This window comes from Apteryx mantelli, chromosome 18 (assembly GCF_036417845.1).
Source record: "Apteryx mantelli isolate bAptMan1 chromosome 18, bAptMan1.hap1, whole genome shotgun sequence".
Taxonomy (NCBI): Eukaryota; Metazoa; Chordata; class Aves; order Apterygiformes; family Apterygidae; genus Apteryx; species Apteryx mantelli.
The window spans coordinates 15,621,302-15,641,563 of NC_089995.1; the positions used below are offsets into that span (position 1 = coordinate 15,621,302).

Here is a 20,262-nt window from a genome sequence, read left to right on the forward strand (position 1 = left end):
TCAGACTTTGAATGTATTAAAGAATGTAGTTTTCTTGTGTTGTATCTGCTGCTTCTCTATTCATCAGTGCTCCTCGTACGGTACTGGGGGCACACAGGGACAGAGAGAACAGCATACTCAGGTTATATCAACTACTGAAAAAACTACCTTAAAAGTCAAAATGCATTATGTGAAAATGAAATAGTAACGTATCATTTGATAAATGTTTCATTATCACACTGTGGCAGTTTGCAGCTTCACCTACGTTAACATTGTAACGAAGATACCAGATAGAATTGTTTTCAAATTATTACTGTTAAAAAAAGACATTTTGGTCACCTGAAGTCATACATTTAGTAGTGGAACACTACTATACTACTATTCAAAATCAGACAATTCTCATTGTTAGATGTAATGCCTTTTCCACGATTCACAATTAAATAGCAAGAGATCTTATTTGGACACTTTTCTCCCTGCAAGAAACATAGTCCCAAAATAAAATCCTCGAGCCTTTACTTACCTGGTGGTAACTGAAAATTCTGAATATTAGTTGGATTCTGAGGTGGCTGAGGCAAACGAGGTGCTAAAACTGTAGGAGTCAAAGTTGCTCTGATTCCACTCGTAGTTGCTGTTGGAGTCCTTGGCAGACTTTGTGCCACTGTATTGGCAGTGCCTTTAGCCATTCCTGTGGGGGTGCCAGGAGCTGCAGGAGATATCCCACCAGGATTGGGAGCAACATTGGAGAGGCCAGCTTGCATAGTTTGCCCAATAATCATGTTACCCCCTGTAGTACTGGGCTGGCCACCAGTAGCCAGCGTCTGCTGTTGGGATACTGCCTGGACTATAGTTTTAGGAGACTCAGATTTGATGACCTGTGTGGCGGGAGCTGCTGGCACACTGGAACCAGACTGGCTGTTCACAAGTGATGTCTGGAGGGAAACTCCAGATCCCACAGTGGCTGTAGCAACAGCAGGAAAACTCCCCACACTGATGGTTGAATTGATCACAGTATTGCTCCCATTTTGAGTGGCTGCACCAGCTGCAGCTACTGTGGGTCCTGCAGGGTGAATTGGTGGCCTCACAAGTGTTACCGTAGGCCCCCCACTTCCAATGCTCGGTGGTGGCTGCGAGGAAATAACTGTGGGTGAGGAAGAAGATGCAGACGACACAGCAGTATTAAGGAAAGAAGTCTGGATGACAGTGTTGGAAGCTGACGGCAAAACAGCATTAACAGTATTTCCTTTTCCGACAGATCCAGGTCCATTGTTAACTAGAGGGGCAACAGCAGGTGCAGAAGCCGGGTTAGCAGTCACGGGAGTCCCGGAGAAAGCAGCACTTCCTGTGTGGTGAGAGTTCATCACCACATTACTCCCATTCAAAGTTTGCACTGTTGTGGTCCCAATCTTGCCATTCCTGGTGGACAAGGCAGTTGCCATCGTGCTGATAACCACCGATTTGCCCTGACTGAGGGTCCCTGGAGCAGCAGTAACTTCAGATCCTCCTGCTGCTGCAGTGGTGGTGCTGGTGCTCGTTGTGGTGGCTCCATCCAGAGTTGAACTCTGGGACCTGGTGTTATGATTAATAACGCCTCCTTGCACTCCTCCTGCTCCTGCAACAAAAACAACAAGGTTAAAAAGAATGAGAAGGAAAAGTCCAATGAAGACAGAATGCTCTCCCTCACCACCAAGTCTTCTCCGTTTCCCAAACTGCCTGCCAGGAGCCAAGAAAATGGAACAGAGTATAAACTGAAGAAGGATTTAAAGACATTATCGTGAAGCCTCCAATTTCCCACTGGAGATTGGTAGATTCAATATTAATTGTAACACCCCCACTTTCATCACCACAGTAAGAGAAAACAGGGAAAACAGATTTGATATGAAGGGAGGGAAGGAAGGAGGAAGAAGATCTTCTCCTTAGACATCTTCCCCATTCTAGAGCCTGACATTACGTTTAGCAACATGTCTGCAACTACAAGGGGGGAAAAAATGGCATTAGAAGACACTTTAATAAGGCATATTCCTTATGCTCAGCACATGTTACCCCCTAATCCTCTCATCTCCTACAATGTAAGTCAGTTAGAGCAGAAGGCTCAACAACAGCAAGATGCAAAAAAAGTGAAGGGACAGAAAAACACCAGCCTGCCAAGATAAGGAGTAGTATAAGGCCTGGAGCAGGTTATGAGAAGACCCCTCCACTTTATTTCAGGATTTCTTCTTCTAGGTCTGAAGTTCCCACAGCCAGAGACAGTTAAAAATAAATAAATAAAAAGCAAGGCTGATTTTGAGAAAGGATAAGGTGATGTAGCTTCTTGTCCTGAATAATCCTCATGCCCCTTGATGAGGCCTGGTGTTATCACTAGTACAATCATAGACAGTCTGGGTCCTGGCCCTAAGGAGACAGAAAGGGGAAAAGAACAGTGACAGACAGATACTGAGATGCATGTTATAAGGGTTAAGGAGATCCTCCTAGAAGAGCTTCATTAATCATGACAGAAGGTCTGTAATATCTTCTTACACTTCAGCATCAAGAAAGAAGGCCAAAAAAAAAAATTGGGGGAGGGGAGGAATTGCAGAGAGATTCTGGGGAGACATTTTTTTTAATTCCCCTGAAAAACAGCTTCCCTCCATTCTCATGGAGGGAACCCTTAATGCTGTGGTTAACCCTGTCCCCCTACAGTCTTCACAACATGAAGAGAGGAATCACTTACAGGTAGATGGGGAGGGGGGAAGGAGAAGACATCGCACAAGGTGGGGTGTTATGGCCTGAATTCCCCCCCTTCCTGGGACCTGATGTTGTGACAACACCCCCTTGAGGGCAGAGGAGGAATGAGAGGTGTTGAATGCCCCCTCCAAGCCCCTGGAACAAGGGAGGGGGTGGGGGAGCCTATACCCAGGCAGACAGATATGGGGGGGGAGCATTTTGAGGGACTTCCTCCCCTTGAAATCCCCCCTCGCTTCCTCCTATACAGGAAATAGGTGTCATGATTAATAACACCCCCTTGCACTTCAGCAACAGCGAAGGGGGAGGGGAAGGAGCATTTACACAGACAGCTAAGCAGGCATTATTAAGAGGGAATCCCCCCCCATAACCTCCACCCCTGGAAAAGGAAAGGGATCAGTCGCAGACGGCATGTGAGGGACAGCCATCCCCGAGGGGGTGGGCTCTGCCTCCCTCGACCCCAAGATTAATAGAGCCTTTTACACTCCAGCAACAAGGGCAGAAAAAGAAGAAGGGACCGACAGAGTCACAGACAGGCACTGACGGGTTATTATGTAGGGATACTGCCCCCACACATGATAAAACATCCTCTAGTAAGCAGGAGCGAGGAGGGAAAATAAAGGGGAGGGAGCACAGGCACGGATACACACCGAGGGGGCATGATGAGGGGAGGCTCTCCCCCGTATGATCGATACCACCCTTTGCACTCCGGCTCCTGCCACAACAAGACGGAGGAGAGAGGGAAAAGGGGGGAAAGCAGTGAGGGAAGGAGGCAGCCCGAGCTGGGGAGTGGGGGGAGGGGAGGCCCCCTCTCCCTCCGAGCCCCCCACCCCTGCCCATGTTACCTGCTTTTGTGATCTCTGGGGCACTGAGTCCCATCTTGCTGCTGCTGCTGCTCTCTGTTTGGACATTAGCATTGCCTCCTACTACTACTCCTCCAGGGCTAGGGCTAGGGCTGCTGCTGCTACTGCTGCTGCTCACAACATGGTTCCCCAGCAGCCCCCCAGCGGCCCTCAGGGGCTCCTGCGCCTTGTGGTGCTGGTGGTGGTGGCCGGAGGCCGCCAGCTGGGACTCCAGGGAGCCCACCAGGTCGCTCACCACCTTCTCATCCACCTCCGTGTTCAGGAAAACCTCATCCAGCAGATCCGAGCCCGCCGCCATCTTTTTTTTGGAGGGTTCCTGTGAGCTGCTCCCTCCTCCCCCCCCTCCCCTTTCACTCCTCCCTCCCTCCCCCCACCCCCCCCACACACACTCGGCCCCCCTTACTGCGCAGGCGCAGCCGCCCCGCCTCACATCACCGGCCGGAGAGGGATTCCGCCCGCCGCTGATTGGCCGCCGGCCGGGTACAAAAGGCAGGGCAAATGGCTGCGAGCGCTTAGTTGGGAGTCGGGCGGCGGCGGCCCGGCAGCGACGCGGCGGCGGGGCGCGGGGCCGGCGGCGGCGGGCGGCGGCGGCGCGGCCGGCCGGGCCGAGCGGAACCGAGCCGCACCGCACCGCACCGCGGGGGGACGCGGCGGGCGGGCGGCGGCGGGGGCGGCCGCGCCTCTTTGTCCGCCCCAGCCCAAAATGGCTGCATGTCTTGCTGCTGCTGCCCGCGGCCGGGTCTGCCTCGCCGGCGCGAGTCTGAAGGGCGCCGCACACCTGTGCCAGCTGCGTGTAACTGATCCACCGGCCGCGCGGGGGGGCCGAGGGCGCCGGGGGGCCCGGCCCCGGGCGGGGCGGGGGCGGCGGGCCGGCCTCCCTGCCTGCCTGCCTCCGCCGCCGGCAGAGCCGGGCTGCCTCAGCCCGCGCGCGGCGGCCCGAGCGCTGCCGGCCGGGCCGGGCCGGTCCCCCCGCGCCGTCGCTGGGCCCGGGGCGGCGGGGAGCTGCCCCGCTGGGGCGGCAGCCGCGGCTCGGAGCCGGCGCGCGCTCCGCGGCCTGAGCGGCCTGACTCAGCACGCCGGCGCCGCCGCGGAGGGGCTGGAGGCGAGCCCCGAGGGAGCCCGGCGCGGCCCGGCGGGGGGGCTTGGATTTCAAAAGATAAAAGAATAAAAGGGGGCGATCGCTATTTTAAACAGTCCCCTCCCCGCCCGGAGCTCGGCGGCGCGCGGCGGGGGACTGCTGCGCTGGGCGATCCCGGCGCGTCCGCCCGCGTTAACGCCCCCGCTTCCACTTAACCCTTCGGGGAAGGCTGAGGCTTTAAAGCTACGAATTAGCGGTTTGAGGGGAAAGGGGCTCTAAGGCGGGCTGCCCGCCGCCGGAGGCTGCCCCAGGCGGCCGCGGGGCGCGCTCGGCCGCCGCTCGGGCTCGGGCTCGGGCTCGGCTCGGCGCGTGTGCGCGGCGGCGCCGGCGCCAGGTACGCGGGACTCGATGAGCGCCGGTCTTACAGTAGGAAACTGCACTTTGACCTTATTGTGCAACCGTCGTAAAGGAAGTAAATACAGCTGAAGTGAAAACGCAACCTGCCTTTTAATAAATATGTTCTTTCTCAAAACTACAGAACTATTGGAACAATACTAACAGACAAATCGCGGCATGTAGTTTTTAAAGAGGAATCAAGTTTAACATAATAACACTTCTTATTTCAGTACTATAAATTAAGCTTTGCTCTTACATAGTGGGAATGATGGAATTAAAGGCTGGAGCTGTGTTGCAGTGGGATTAGACTTGGCACCTGCTAATGCATTGCTTAATAATGTCCAGAAGTTACTGTCCTGAGAGCTGACTTAAGACTGCAAAGAGGGAGACTTATAAGAATAAGAGCTGCAAGTTATCTACAAGACTGGATTGCTTTAAATAGGTCGGAGACAAAGTATTCTTTACTTAGGATTGCCCAAACATGGATGTCAGTGCTTCCTGCATTATATATTTGTGGTGATCACTTGTACTACTGTAACATGAAGTAAATCTCTCCGTTCACAGCTGTCCCAATAAATGATGGGGAAAAATACTGAAATGCCATCCCATATCTTACCCTGCCCCCAAATCTGTGAACGTTCCTACATAAGAGAAACTCTCTGCCAAAAGCTTAAAGAAAAAGCATAAAATCAGATAGGTATTTGTTCCTAATGTATGGGCCTCAAATAATACTCTGAGTAATATCTTGAAATTAAAAGTCTTAAAAAAACACTACTTACACTAAGGGATATTATTGTTCTAGTTGCTTGTGTCCTCTTCTCAGCTGCAGTAGGCTTCTGCTGTGTGAGTTACAATTATAACAGCCAGCCTTTCCTAAGGCTCTAATCGCTTCGAAAGGAGGCATCACTAGAAGGACTGCCTAGCTCCTCTGAGAAGTTTTAAAATTAATCTTTTATTCTTGTTCTCAAACCTTCTATACTCTTCAAAGCTTTTCTCAGTCATCACTCAAAATTCAGGGGAAATAAGCAAAGAAAATGCCCTTTTCCTCTCTGACTTTTAACTTTCACTTCATCCATTTGGGCCAAATTACAATGCTGCAAAGTAGCTGTGATTTCACCAATATCATTGCAGCTCATGTGGCCCATTTCTTACAGTGCAAGAATGCTTTGTCAAGCAGGGTCGTGCCTATGAGTTTGCCGCTGCTACAGTCAACACATTGCTAGTTTGGCTATAATGAAATTCTATAAGCTACATACCAAAGAGCTATCTAGAATAGAAGTCTGTTCACATTCCCACTAGAACAGAAGTCTATTCAGATTCCCAAAACAGTGAAAGAGTTAATCTACATCAGCTGCTCAAATCAGTTATTGAGGTAAACAGCTAGATTTAAGCTGAAACAGCCCAAGGGTGACAGAGTGGCTGCAAGTCTTTTTTTCCACAGCATCTAAACAGGAGTATAGCCCAAAGTTGGGCCGCAGTGCCAGTAAGAGTGATGGAAAAAGAGAGATGGTGACATCAGAGATGGATTAAATTATCAAAGGGCAGTAGTAGTTAACATAAAGGGTCAGAGCAGCCTATATTCTTCTCCTGCTAGTATTCTAGGACAGCTGGAACGTAGTTTACAGTTGCATACCAAAGTAGAAAAAAAAGCCTAGAAATCGTCGTGTCCTTGTTCTGACACTCTCTTTGGTATACCATATGGCAATATCTACCACATTAGGTAAGCAACCTTACAAAATTACAAGAACAACTGAGATGCATTACCACTTGCGCATTGTAAGTGTGTAGGATTCATTACTGAATAATTTATCTTTTCATACTTTCTGCTTCTTGTTTACTTCCTCGGAGTTGGGATTCCTTCTCTGTATTCTACTGCACACCTGCTTCTGTTTTAAAAGCTATAAAAGAGCAACATAAGAATCCTAGTAATGGACTACTGGTAATTATTGGTGTTGATGTAGTGAAAGGCAGACTCAGCCTATAGTAAATGCTATATATTTTACCCATCAACAATTACATCCAAAGATCTTAAACATTACAGCCAAATATGGATACTATCTAGTGTCAAGGCGTAGGGGCAGGTAGGAGCTATACAGAAAAATGGAAGACTCTCAGTTCCCTTAACCTGTTCATTTTGGTATTTTAGTATTTAAATACTTAACTGATTTTTTTTACCCTTTATAGGTAGACTATATAGATTATGGCATAGAGACGGTGTCTCAAGACATGAGTATTAATGCAATTCTTTTTCTGTTTTTCTAAAAACTGTAGTTAGCCTAGAACTCATTACAAGAACATCACCCAGAGGAGACAGCAGTATGGATTCTGATGATAAGGGACATATCAGAGAAACCTACAGCTTGTAAATGGTTCGGAAGGAGAAGGTAGTCATTTCTGGTTGTCTGTACACGCAACTTTTGTGAGACTTAACTGACTAGTCATAATACTAAAGTCCCATCAATAAATGAATGAAAAGACTGGTAGTGATAGTTTTGGTTGGAGATTTTTTTGCTGTCCTTCCCTGCCCCCTTTTCTGCTCCCTACTCAGCCATTGATAATTTAAAATGATGAAAGTTGGGTTTTAACCAGCAATAGCTTGATTCCACAAGTTCTACAAAAGTCTTAGAGAATATTTCCCAGAGATTAGTTTAGTTCTCCTGTCCCAGGTAGAGGCTTTATATTCAATCTATTCTAAACCAGTAAACATTCCTCAAATTTAGTTATTATAACTACTTAAAACTTATATCAGGACATTTCAGGAACTAGTTGGTGCCAGTGGAGAATAATTTGCTGGTCACAGATAGTACTGAAGTAAACTAAATCTTCAACCTCTGACATTTTCATAGACTTGTCATGGGATTATGATCTGTTTTGAAAATAAATGTTTATATATTTTGTTTTATGAAAGCCTCTGCATTTTACCTAGCAACAAGGGACCATGACTCTATGAGAATATGTCCCATTGATGTCCATGTCCCAGTTTCATGGTGCTGCTCATTTGTTGTAGAATTTAGGTTCTCCTTCTGCAGAAACACTTTCTTTCCATGCTTCCACATGTGCGTATGTGTGGGATTTTTAACTCATTTCCAAAATGTTTCAAGGAGCATAGGTGATCTATGAACAATTTCAGAAGTACACAGTATCAGGAGAAAGAGACAAAAGAATGGAGCCCTGGTTGAAGGTGATGCAGTGCTATGCAGAAAGGCCCAGAGTTTGTCAACCTGAAAGTCTGAATGCTGATTTTTCTGCAAATGGCAGAAAGTTTCACTCTGGAGCAGCAAGACTTTATATGCATCCGGAATACAAAAGTTTGACAATAATTTGCAGGAAAAATATTCCTGTGTAAGCATTTTACTTTGAATTTAGGGATAAATACAGTCTTACTGTAGACATGTACATGAAGATAAATGAAACAACTTTAGATTCCTCTTTTTAAAAGTCTCTAAATTTTATTGTCTTCTCCTTGGAAACTCATGATATTGTTGAAGTCTTGGTCTTAAAATCATCCTATGTTTTTCACCTGTCCTTTAAGTGTATCATTGAATAAGTCTAATGCTCCTAATAGTCATGGATTAATTCTCATAATTAAGTATGGTATGCTCCAGGCAAATACCTTAATCTTTCCATTGTAAAGGAACAAGAGATGAACAGTAGATTTCTAAAGCAACTGTACAATCCCTTTTTGTTTTATTGTAATCATACCCACTTACATTCCTATTTCCGCTTAAGGACAGTGTCTATCTTGATATGTACTGGACCATTTTTGCTAGCTACAGATGTGCCAACCCTTTGACTGCAATTCAGTGTTCCAGGTAGAACATCTAGTGCAATGCTGCTGCGGAGAAGGCATGCCAAAACCACCCATTCATTTCTTAAGTGCTTATATCTGCATAAGAACAGTTATTGGAACTCCAGAAATAGGGCAGAAAAACAAACTTAATTCTTTTATCATTAAAGCTATTTAGTTACAATGTGATATGACTGAATAAATATATTATTTTTTGAGACAGCTTAAGGGATTTCCTCTTTCTGAATACAAGTTCTTTAACAAAACCTAGTTATTCATTGGGAAATAACATATAGAAATGGTCTGTTAGAGAAAGACTGCTTATGAGATAGATTTTCAAAAAGAAAAGTTAGCTGAGCATACAACTGCCTTGGGAATCTTGTCTGCATGGGACAGTTTGAAGAATGTGCCACTAATACATGCTATAGGCAATTCACATAGTAAGTATGGTCATACCGAGGCACACTAGAAGTCCCTGTAGCTCAACATCCAGGGCCCAAAAGAGGGTGCCCAGAGAATATACTGTGTGATAAAGGATTTTTGTCTGAAGGCCTTCAAGGCTTTACAGTATAAAAGAGATGTGGAATAGGGTTTTTCCTGCCCAACTTCTCTTAATCTAACTTGTCATGCTTGTTACTGCCTGCCAAGATAGGAAGTATCAACATCCAGACTCATCTGCAAGGGAAGAATTAGGGAACATACTACAAAGAAGAGCACTTGTATAAGAAGACCGAAGTTTCCAACTACACACCTCAGCAGCTAGCAGATTTTTTAAGCAAATCTTCTGAAGGGAGGTTACTAGAAAAATGTCCAGAATAATGGTTGTGGAAGAGACAAGAAGCAGCCATGTCAATAAGGATTTGTGGTTTATCTATTATGAAGAATTCTTGTAAAAGTCTACATGAACTGTGGAAGAGCAATTAAAATATTATTCAAAGATTTGTGACCCTTTTGGTCACTATAACTGGCTTCAGTAATTTAAACTATTTTCAATATAACAAACAATTAGCACAGATTAGATAAGCAAAATGAAAATGCTGTCTTCTCTAAGCAAGTTAAAGTAATTTTTGTAAACTTTAATCACTATTTCCAAGTGATAATCTGACAGAGTATGTCAAGAAAATTTGCTTGCTGATGGGTCTCATTACGGGAATCATCCAATTTGCACATTTTACAGTCGGGATCTGTTAGAATATGTTAGAAATATTCCTTTTCAGTGAGAAGGTAACCTTGGTAGTTTCTGCTTCAGTTACCCCTCTAGGTTTCCTCATGAGGAAAGGGATGCTGGGGATGTCTTATCAACAGTATGTATTTAGCCCTTAGAGGTCATAAACATAGTATATTAATACAACAGATGTCCCAGTTCTAGACTCTTTTGAGCCCTCTTAACCCAAAGCTGTTCTAGCTCTTCCCCAAGCATCCCAGCATAATTCAGTATCTAACCATTCTCTTCACCAGTCCTCACTGTTTACTTTTGACCTGTGCTGATCACCACTGGCCCTTTTCCTCCTTTACTGCTCTTCTAGTTTTCAATTTTCGACCTACCAGCATAGAAAAAAAACCAGTAAGCCAATCCGTCTGTTGCCCCCAGACACTAGTTTTGTAGTCTGGTAAGGTCAGAAGGCAGCTCCTGTCCTGCTTACAGCCCTGTCCAGCAAACTCCCATTGGTTGTTCCCTGAGGTCTTTTTGTCTACTAACAGGCCTCATGTGCCACCCCACTTCTTACTAAAGCTCATCTGGAAAGCATTGATCTATCACGGGCTCTATGGGTTAAGGGTAGTAGTTAAACAGCATAGTTCCCATGCTTGAAATCATCCTCCATCACAAAATAATTGAAAGAGCAAAGAACCAAATTTCTGGAAAGTATACAACTTCTTTTGACTTACATAACTTTGACAACCAAACTATTCCAAGAAAAAAAGATGAATTCAACAGGCTCTCAAAGGCTCTTTAAAAGGGATATGTAGAGATATAACTTCTTCCTTACCTCCCCAGCCTCCACTGTGCTAGCAACTGGACAAATCAGCTTACATTTCCAAAGAGGAGTATAAGCACGGCTTCACCTTTCTATGGATCATCACCAGAGCCTTGCAGGAAAAAAGTTAAATACCTGTCTTCTGTGCAGATTTTCTTTATTCCCTGGTCTCCATGAAATCTCTTGGGACCTGTGATATTTCTGTCAGTTTGATACATGACATACAGTAATGGACTCTATGAAATTTCCTTGGTTTCATGCTGTTTTCAGCATAGTGGATAATATGCTTCCGAGTCCTCCTACAAGTTCAAACTTCCTACATGATGCCACTATCATCTAAAACTATTACAAATATATTTCTTTAGCAAAAAAAAACAGTAATTCCTCTCTATTCCCTGAAAAAGCATATTTGGGGAAATATGGGTGCTGCTGATCAACAATAGTGTGTATAACACCTTGGAAAGAAAGAACAAATTGTTTGCTAAAATGACCAGTTTGAAGTGAACTGTGAGCTTGTACTGACATGGTTATAAATTCCTATAAATGGCTATTGACCTGGCTATAAATTTCCTAGATGTCAGACAGTTACTCCAAGAGATACAGTTAGGCGGACTTAAATTAAGATTGCAAGGACTCAGAAAAGTTCCTTGCCTATGTCAGTATCACTTGAACTTTTTCCAGTCAATACAGTGATACAGTTTTCTTAGGTCATTGCCTTTTTGCCCCCTCAAAAAGAGTTTTTACTGGATATTTGTTTAACAAATGACCAATTATGGCAACCCTAGATCAGTGTTATCCTCCTTCTGCATATGCTCCCTTCCACTCACTCACCTTTAAAAATGCATAAATAAAAATAAATGCAAGAACTGAAGATACAGCTTCATCTTGCTTGTTCTTAGTCAGTGCCAAGAACAGGTAGAATTAATGCTATCTCCAACATGAAAGAGCAGTTGCTGTAGATGAAAACATTTGCCCTATGGAATTTGATTGGCATTTGTTTTATCACAATGCCTAGAGACGTAAGTTACAGGAACAGAGCTGGACACATTCTTTGTCCCTAAGCCTTTATCTAAATCATTCAATAGTCCATGGTACTCCTCTTTTTAAATAGAGGAGTTATTCAAAAAGAGGACTGTGTGTGCCTGAATATATACATTGTAGCTTAACAATAAGAAATGTCAAATGGAACTAACAGGCAGGCCAAGGAGTTGGTAAAACTTTTAGCACATATATAGTACTAAGGTCAAAATCCAGATTCTTGTAGATTTTGAACTCGAAGAATAATCACATGTGCAAACAGTTCTGAAACAGTCTTTTTCAGATGACCAAAATGGCTAAATCATTTTCCTTACTTCATCCCCGGTCCATAGTCTGCCAAAGGCTCTTACCAAGCCTTATAGAATGATAGGATTCCTCACAGCAACCTGACTAATCTTAGTGACATTATAAAGACAAACAGGCACAAGGATAGTGAACCGGAAAGCCAGTGTAGATAGAAGAGGTATGGAAACATCATAAAAAAGCAAGTAGAAGATAGAAAAATAGTAAAGGAGGTTTGTTTTGGTTACAAAGAAGTGAGATTGTATCTAAACATTCTGTGGATTTGGAGTGCAAAAAGAATGTAGGAAAGATTTCGCCAAGTTTTTTTTTCATGAATTCTCTGTAATAACTGATTAAAATAAATCACGCTGTAGTTCCTTTATTGAGCTGCCTCAGACTTAATGAAAACACAGCACGAAAGGCTATTATACAAGGGGTTTTCTTGAACTCTCCAACAGTCTAAAATAGTTAAGGATATTATTCCAGACAGTATTGGTTATTTTCTTACACTACCCAACATATATCCTCACCATCAGTGATGGAGTTCAAGGACTTGCCCCTATTCCTTTAATGAGATTTTTGCTCATTTTTGAAACTCCAGACAAATGCAATGACTTAATTAAATACGGGATGAGCTCCCACAGTTGACAGAAGAAACTAGTACAAGTTTTGAAGCGAGTCAGACAAATATTTTATCTCTCAAAATACAAGATGGGGAAAACTGCCAACTCAAAGGAAATGACACACCCAGATGGATGGCTAAGTTTTTTATATTAAGTTGTTCCTTAATGTCAATCTTGTCTGCACGGAATTACTTGCAATACTCTTTTGTTACTGCACAGTTACATTATTGCAGTCACTGTTACTTAATTTTCTAGCTAGGACAGTAAACCTACCCATCTGTGTAAACTAACCACTTATTAACAATCAGACAAAATAGCAGGCAAGAAATACAACAATCTGTTTTGAGAAGATGATTAGTTGGGGAAGCAATAGACAATTTGTATGTTCTTCTGTAAGAAAGTGAAATTGTTTTTATGAAACTATAAAACTTGTTTCTCTTAATTACTTTCAGCAGAGCAAAAGAGGCAGCTAGTTTTGCTGCTCTGTACAGTTTAGTGGGCTAATAAGTTTACTCATTCACTATTATTCCTTGACATGAAGCAATCTAAGTAGAATTGTACTACTTGGCAGCCTGAAGCCATCCCTGCTACATCCTCATCCCCAGCAAGAGCCCACCAAACCTGTCATCCTTGCAACTTTGAAAGCTATGTCAAGTTGCATACTGGTATGCGTACTGTCACGATCATTCAACATGCTAGTTCTTATCTCAGTATTTATACCAGCAGTTCCACGGATTCAAAACAGAAGAAAAGACTCTGCATGGCATATTTGCCCCCTTCCTAAAGTTCTTCTGTCATAAAGAGATTCACAAAAAATAGAGCCCTTAAACCTTCTCCTATGGTTTAATTGCTCTTTGGTGTTCTAAATTCTGAACTTTTCAATTCACAAGGATCACCTTTCCTACAGGAGCCACGCCATCCCCTTTTAATATCTGGGTGGAGTAGTGAAACACCAGCATCACGAAGGGAGTGAATCACTACATCACTAACTCTTGTCCTGCAAAGATCAGAGACCATTATTATCCTACTACAGCACAGATAGTCAGTTGAAAAGTTAGTCAGTACTATGTGACTGTGGGGTTCCAATTCATTCTCTTGCTGATGTAAATATCAGATTTTTTTCAGTTTACAAGAAAATAAAGGGTTTTTTTCTAATTCACAACCTCATCTTCAGCTCCATATTGAATTCTTTCTAGTTCATCAACAACAATTAAGATTCTTCAGACCAATTTATGAGTTATACCTGCACAAACTTCTTGCCTTCATGAGGTCTTAATAATAACTGTATGCTGCAGATAGCCTTCAGAAGTTTGTCATGGGTGGTGTCATGGGCACTGTAAATACTGAGGATGCTGCTGAGCAAAATGTGTAGTCCAACATGAAGCTGTGATGCTCCCTGGTAAAAAATTAAGCATGTTTATATGAAATAACTGAGAAAATTCAAATGCCAAATCTCAAATGTTATTGTTAGGGTCACTTTACAGAACAGGAATGTGTTTTAAAAGTATACTAACTAGTAAAACCCTTGCCATACATTAAATAATAGAAAAATGAGATATGAAATACAAATAATGCAAAGGCTTTGAAACAGTACATGTCAGAATTTTCAGGTGCATGCAGAAAGTGTGTATATAAATACTACAATGGAAAGGAGAAGCACCAGTTAGAGAGACACTGCCATCTTAAGCAGGGATTGATTTATAGTTTAGCTTCTAAAAGGTGAAGGAGATTAAATGTCAGTTTATTGTCATACAAAAGTAAATTACTCTCTGAAACTGCACTAAAATCCTATTGCTATGAATTAGCCTTATCATTCTTGGTATCTTTAACATAAAAATGAATTAAAACCTACAAACTTTTAACTCCAAAGCCTGTTTAGGTCTTATTTTAAGAAGTAAAATAACAGAAGCAGAAAGGAAGAACATCCTAGCAGATAAAACAATGAATAATTATTCACATCCTCAAAGATATTTCTAAAACATGCCTTTTAAAACAAGTCTAAGAACAATTTAAGCCATGAAAACTGCAGCAGATGTTATGCAGGGAGAGAACAGCATACTGCCTCGTCTAGGTAAAATGATACGTTACTTAGCTGAACAGAAAGAAGCAGAATCTGTTAGTAGTTCGTAAAGCAGGTAAGGAGAGAGATTAATGTCTTTGGCTCAAGAAGAGAGTCCACTACAGAGAATTAATGCAAGTGAGGTCTCTGAACTAAAATATCTAATGAAGGAACTCTTCCCTCTATGTTCTCTCCCCACTCGCATACGGTGTCCTATGATTTGCTTTGCGCTATCAAGAAGAATGAGCAGCAGGCTCTTTGTTCAACCCCATTCCGTCTCAATGCCAGTGAAGTTGTGCTCAATACTGATAGTCTGTTCAATAATTTGTAGAGAGATAAAGTAGAGAGAGAAGGAAGGACTCTTAAGGAAATATTGCTATGGAGCCTCCTGAAATTTAAGCCAAAGCAATTAATAAAGATAGTATTTTGTATAGGTAGTAGTGAAATTTGCTAGTCTGGAAAGTTCAGAGGTCTGAATATGCAATGAATACAACTTGTACTCTCCAAAGCATCTGATTTTGTTCTGAAAAGACTGCCTACAGAGTGAGGTATCAGGCTGTACTCCCATCTGCTCCTTAGTCTCTCCGAGACTACTGACAAGTGTACCAAGTAGGTCAGTTGTGATAGTGTGTTTTTAACTTGGACACTTTTCAACCTGGAAGTCGATTTAGGTCACAGGTTATCATTGCAGCTCTTGAGCTTCTCGGAGAACTGGTCATGAAGCTAAATATACAGATTCTTAATATCTCAGTTAATGCAGCAATCCCAGACACTAGAAGAATCTTTATTTGCAGAATAATCCTCTGCAGCACTACATCTGTCACAGACAATTTTTTGCCTTGTTTATAGTTTCCTGTTCTCCTTTCAGCACGCTCTTTACTCCACCTTCTTGCTCACTTCATGCCTGAGAAAACTTTATGAAATCTGTTTCATCCCATCCCCTCTCATGTCAGGCATCTGTGAGAAGGATACACAGAGGCTTACAATTCACTTTAGCACAAAACTACCCAAGAAAAAACAGCCTAAACAGCAAAACAAACAAGAGTCAGATTTTTCCTTTGTATTTTCGGCTGTGTTCAGCGCTCCCCACTGTCCTAGATAGACAGCTATCTCTCTTTATGCCCTAATTATTTCTAAACTTACGTCTGAATCCTCTTACTCATTTCAATGGGAGGTAGATGCCTAAACACCTTTTCTAGAATCTGGGTTCCTTCAGTTTATGTGACCAACCAGCAAACTTCAGCTTAGTCAACTTTTTTGTATCACATGTATTATCCACTTACCCACCTTCATGCAAGGATATCTTAAAATTACCTCCAGCCTTCAAATGATGAAAATCATCATCTAGCTATCCAGAATAACTCCATCCTGCCCTTTGTGATTCAGAAAGCCTCAGTATAAAAGGTGTTTGCATGTCTCTAACTGCTGCACTTCTCCATGCTTCAATGACAAAATGAATAACAACAGAGAACAGGATTTTGGGTTGTTTTCTTGGTCTTGTCAGGGACTTGATGTCTAGCAGTGAGCGTGTCATTTTTTGTCTCATTTTCACAGTTTGTAAAATATACACTGTACTGTAGTAACGTGAGCATGAATGAAGTTTGGAATAGCAGTTTGAGTTCATTCTGATACCAGATGTTATGTACGTCCAAGATATTTCAGTTTTATTAAAACAAGTAAATATATCTTCCATCCTTCTGCTGCTGCATCAAAAGTGGCACAATGACTTCTAATCTCTATAGCTTCAGGTAATAAAACAAAACTTCTACAGCTAGGCCCTACACATGTATGAGCTGCAAACAGTGAAGCCTGGGTAGGTTAGAAATGCACTGCTTACTTATCCCATAAATGCAAGCGAATATATCGATCCCATCTTAAAGGATTGAAGAATCTGGAGGCCAGACTGGTAATTTGGACCCCCATTCAGAGGCACTGGACAAAAACACAAATTCTCCAGAAATTTTCTGTAATTTTACTATTGCGTTTTATAATTATATTTAAAAAAAATACAAAAAGAAATTAGTGCCTTGCTGTTTAACAAAGAACTCTCCTTTCCTGTAGAAAATGATTGACTTGCCAAGGGAAAGAGTAAAATGACCACAGGATGAAAAGTACCATACATACATGAAACAAGAATGCATACATGAAAACAAGAAAATAAAGACATACTGTTTTAATGTAAGTTCATTTATAATAAAGCTGGTTAAAAAAAAAAAGAGAGAAAGAGAGAGAGCATGCGCGCAGTAACTGTGTCCTAAAGCTCCCTGACTATGTTTTCATCATTTCTCTCTTTGACTACACACATTATCCCATAGATCCTAGTTAAAGATAATTAGATGGCAGTAAAAATCAAAGAAGATTCTTCTACCTACCTATCTGTCTGTGGAGAATACAGATTAAAAGCATGTTAAATCTAGTATGTAATTCTAAATGCTGTAAGTAAAATTTGATCTCAGATACTGAAAACATATCCTACAGAGACAGTGCATCTGTACAAAATAATTAGTTTGTTACCAGCTTCACTCACGCAAACATTTTCACCCCTTACATTTATATTTCTTACAGATAGAGCATTGAAATAACTTGGAATGCCCAAATTGTGGTCTTGCTTTGACACTCACAAAGTTTGTGGGTTTAGTAAAAAGTTTAAGCTCTCTTTATAGCTTTCTTATTGGTAAAATATATTTTGTCTTGACTGTGCAACACATTTGGACTGCTGAGAAATGCAGTGGAATAATGCAGAATTATGCCAATTCCACTACGTACACAGTTGAGGTACCAGTCAGGAGCGCCAATCCCACACAAGCCTAAAACTATGACACTGTATAAAATACTTCATTTAAATCCAGGAGTTAACTGACTTTAAATTTGATGTACGGGGGTGGAATGTAAGATGTCAAAATTGAAATGTCTGAGGCACTGACTCAAAACTAAGAAAGAGAAAAAGAAAAAGGGAGAGAGAAGATGAAACAGTGTTATATATATATTGCAATCTCTGTGTTTATTTCTGGAATAAAAAAGAAAACAACATCTATTGTTATGAAATGAATTTTTCAGAAGAAATACCCTCTCCTGAGATATAAGACAAACTAACGTAGTGAAGCACTATTCCATACATACATACATCATTGTATCTCTTTTTATTTGACTGTGGGACACTGAGAAATTAATGCTATAAAGCACATATATTATCTAAATAAAAGTTACTAAGTTTTCCTTGTTTTTTTCCATTTCTTTATTCATGTTTCTATTTTTTTTTCATTTCCTTCTTTCATTCTCTTTCCCTCTCTCTTTCCTTTATTCTCATTTCCTTCAGTTGGCTTTGCATGTTTTTGTTTTCTTTTTTTATTTGGAATAAAAATATTTACATACATGGATCATTTCTTTCTTCTCATCCTTCCTGCATCTTTTTAGTTCCATCTTTTTCTAGTCCCTCCTTTGCTCCCGAGCTTTTTTCTACTACCCATTCCCCACATCTCTATAGAAGTATGTTCTGGACTTTGTGATCTTACCCTCCTGCCCTGCAGCTACCATATTTTCTTTCAAACTCCTACTGGATTTCTAACTTTTCTTCTTTTAGGGCTCATGTGCTTCTTTACTCTGTTACATTTGGTCCTTCTGACTGTTGTCAAACAAAAGGTGCTAAGGAAATTCATTATAACAGGTATATCTTCCAGAGACAGGTCAATTTATGGCCATGATGATCATAACCAAAATTGTGCAAGTTTACATTTCTCTCCTTACCAGTATATAGATTATGCCACCTTGATGTGTTCTTTATCCACACTGCTTTGTTCTCCCTTCAGGATTCACCTTGTTGTACTGGTAAGTGATGGCCCCTTCCTCTTTTTTGCTATTAAAAAAAAAGTGAAAGCATAAAGCAATCATGATACCTTTTGTTGGATACAGAATAGAATATTTGAACTAGAGGTAGTCATGAATCAGTGACAGGAGTTTTCTGGTGTGCACAAGAAAATAAAAGGAGTTGAACTGAAAAACCTGGAAGCCCATATACCATTTCTAAAAAAATATTTTAAGAATGAAACTAAGGATTATTAAGTCAAACATATTGTGAAGTTTGAGAATATAAACCAAAAGAGGGAATATGGCTTCTCCACCTCTGGTGACATCATTTAGAATTTTCCCAGTCAAAACACTTATTTGTGACTGTGCCTGAACAGAGCATTTTATTATTATTTCTTGTATTTTTCAGTTTGAACTTTTCCATATTCTTAAACTAGACACTCCTCATACAGGGGAACTAGATGATTTTTTTCATCAGGGAAGTTTAACTAGTAATCTGCCCACTAAAGGGCATCCTTTACTGCACTAAAAATTAATCTTTTCCTGCTCTGTATAGCTTGTACTTAATGCTGAAATATCTAAAAAGACAGGTAGACTGACTTTCTTATTAGAAAGTGCTGCCTGTCCAATTCATACATATATAATCATTTTTATTTTTTATATATTAGCAACTGCCTCTGCACTAAAGCAATGAAAATTTAACAAGAAAAAGACTTGAGTGTGTGTGTCCACAAGGGGAAGTGAGAAGGCAGGCATCTTTGCTATTCAGACAAGCAGATCAGCTCTCCAGGCTGTATAAAGAGCATAAAGAGTGGCAATATAAAATACATAGGGTCACAGAGTGGACAGCTTGCAGTATTTGGTGAACAGCTCTCTGAGCCATGGTGCACAAGGAAACAGGTCGTTGTGGCACGAGGATGAACCTGTGGACTGCGTAGTACAGGGTGCCTCTCTGCTGTAACGCTGATGGAAGACGTGGAGCCGAGGGACGGGCGTATGCAGCTCCAGCAGACCTCCTCACACTCAGACAATGGCTCCCATCACAGTGTCTCCCGCTGCTGGTTTTGAACCGCATTCATTTGCATCATAAAAATTAGCGAGATTTCTGCGCTCTGACCTGGCGCCCCAAACATGACCGCCCTGCCTGATCCCGATCCCCCCTCCTGCTGGCTAGCGGCTTCGCCTCCTGCGCCTGTGTCTGCCAGATGCTACCAGCCGTCTCTCGCTGACCCGCAGATGGCCGGGGAAGCTGGAAACCCCCCGAGACACCGCAGTAAAGGGCTCGTTGCCCAGCTGCGGCCTAGCCTCGCGCTCCCTGCCCCGCGACGCGGCTCGCCTCCCTCAGCTCACCGAGGGCGCCCTGCCTCTCGCGCGGAACAAAGGCAGGGCGCCCACCGCACCGCACCGCACGGCCCGGGCAGGCCCTGGGGGGCGCCAGGCCCCCGGGGGTGCCGCGGCAGCGGCGGGAGGCGCTGGAGGGGGCGACACGCAGCTGGTTCCCTTCAGCGACGGCGGCGGGCGCAGCTCGCTCGCCCCCCCTCCCCCGCCCTCTCTGCGACCGTTACGCGCCGCCGGGCGGGGCTCGCGCCGCGGTTCCCCTCACAGCGGCGCCGCGCGCGGGAAGGGCGCGAGCCCCGCCCAGCCCCGCCCGCCCGCCCG

General features: G+C 42.8%; 1 protein-coding gene across 1 annotated transcript in view; it reads right to left on the bottom strand.

Annotated features, from left to right (window-relative positions):
• The window catches only part of TAF4 (TATA-box binding protein associated factor 4), a 41,944-nt gene extending 38,086 nt beyond the window's left edge, over window positions 1-3,858 (bottom strand). Inside the window, exons 1-2 of the mRNA XM_013952727.2 lie at window positions 3,543-3,858; window positions 500-1,588 (exon numbers count right to left, since the gene is read on the bottom strand). Coding sequence (XP_013808181.1) covers window positions 500-1,588; window positions 3,543-3,858 — 1,405 coding nt within the window. The remainder of the gene's footprint in view (window positions 1-499; window positions 1,589-3,542) is intronic.
• Window positions 3,859-20,262: the final 16,404 nt, after the last annotated feature.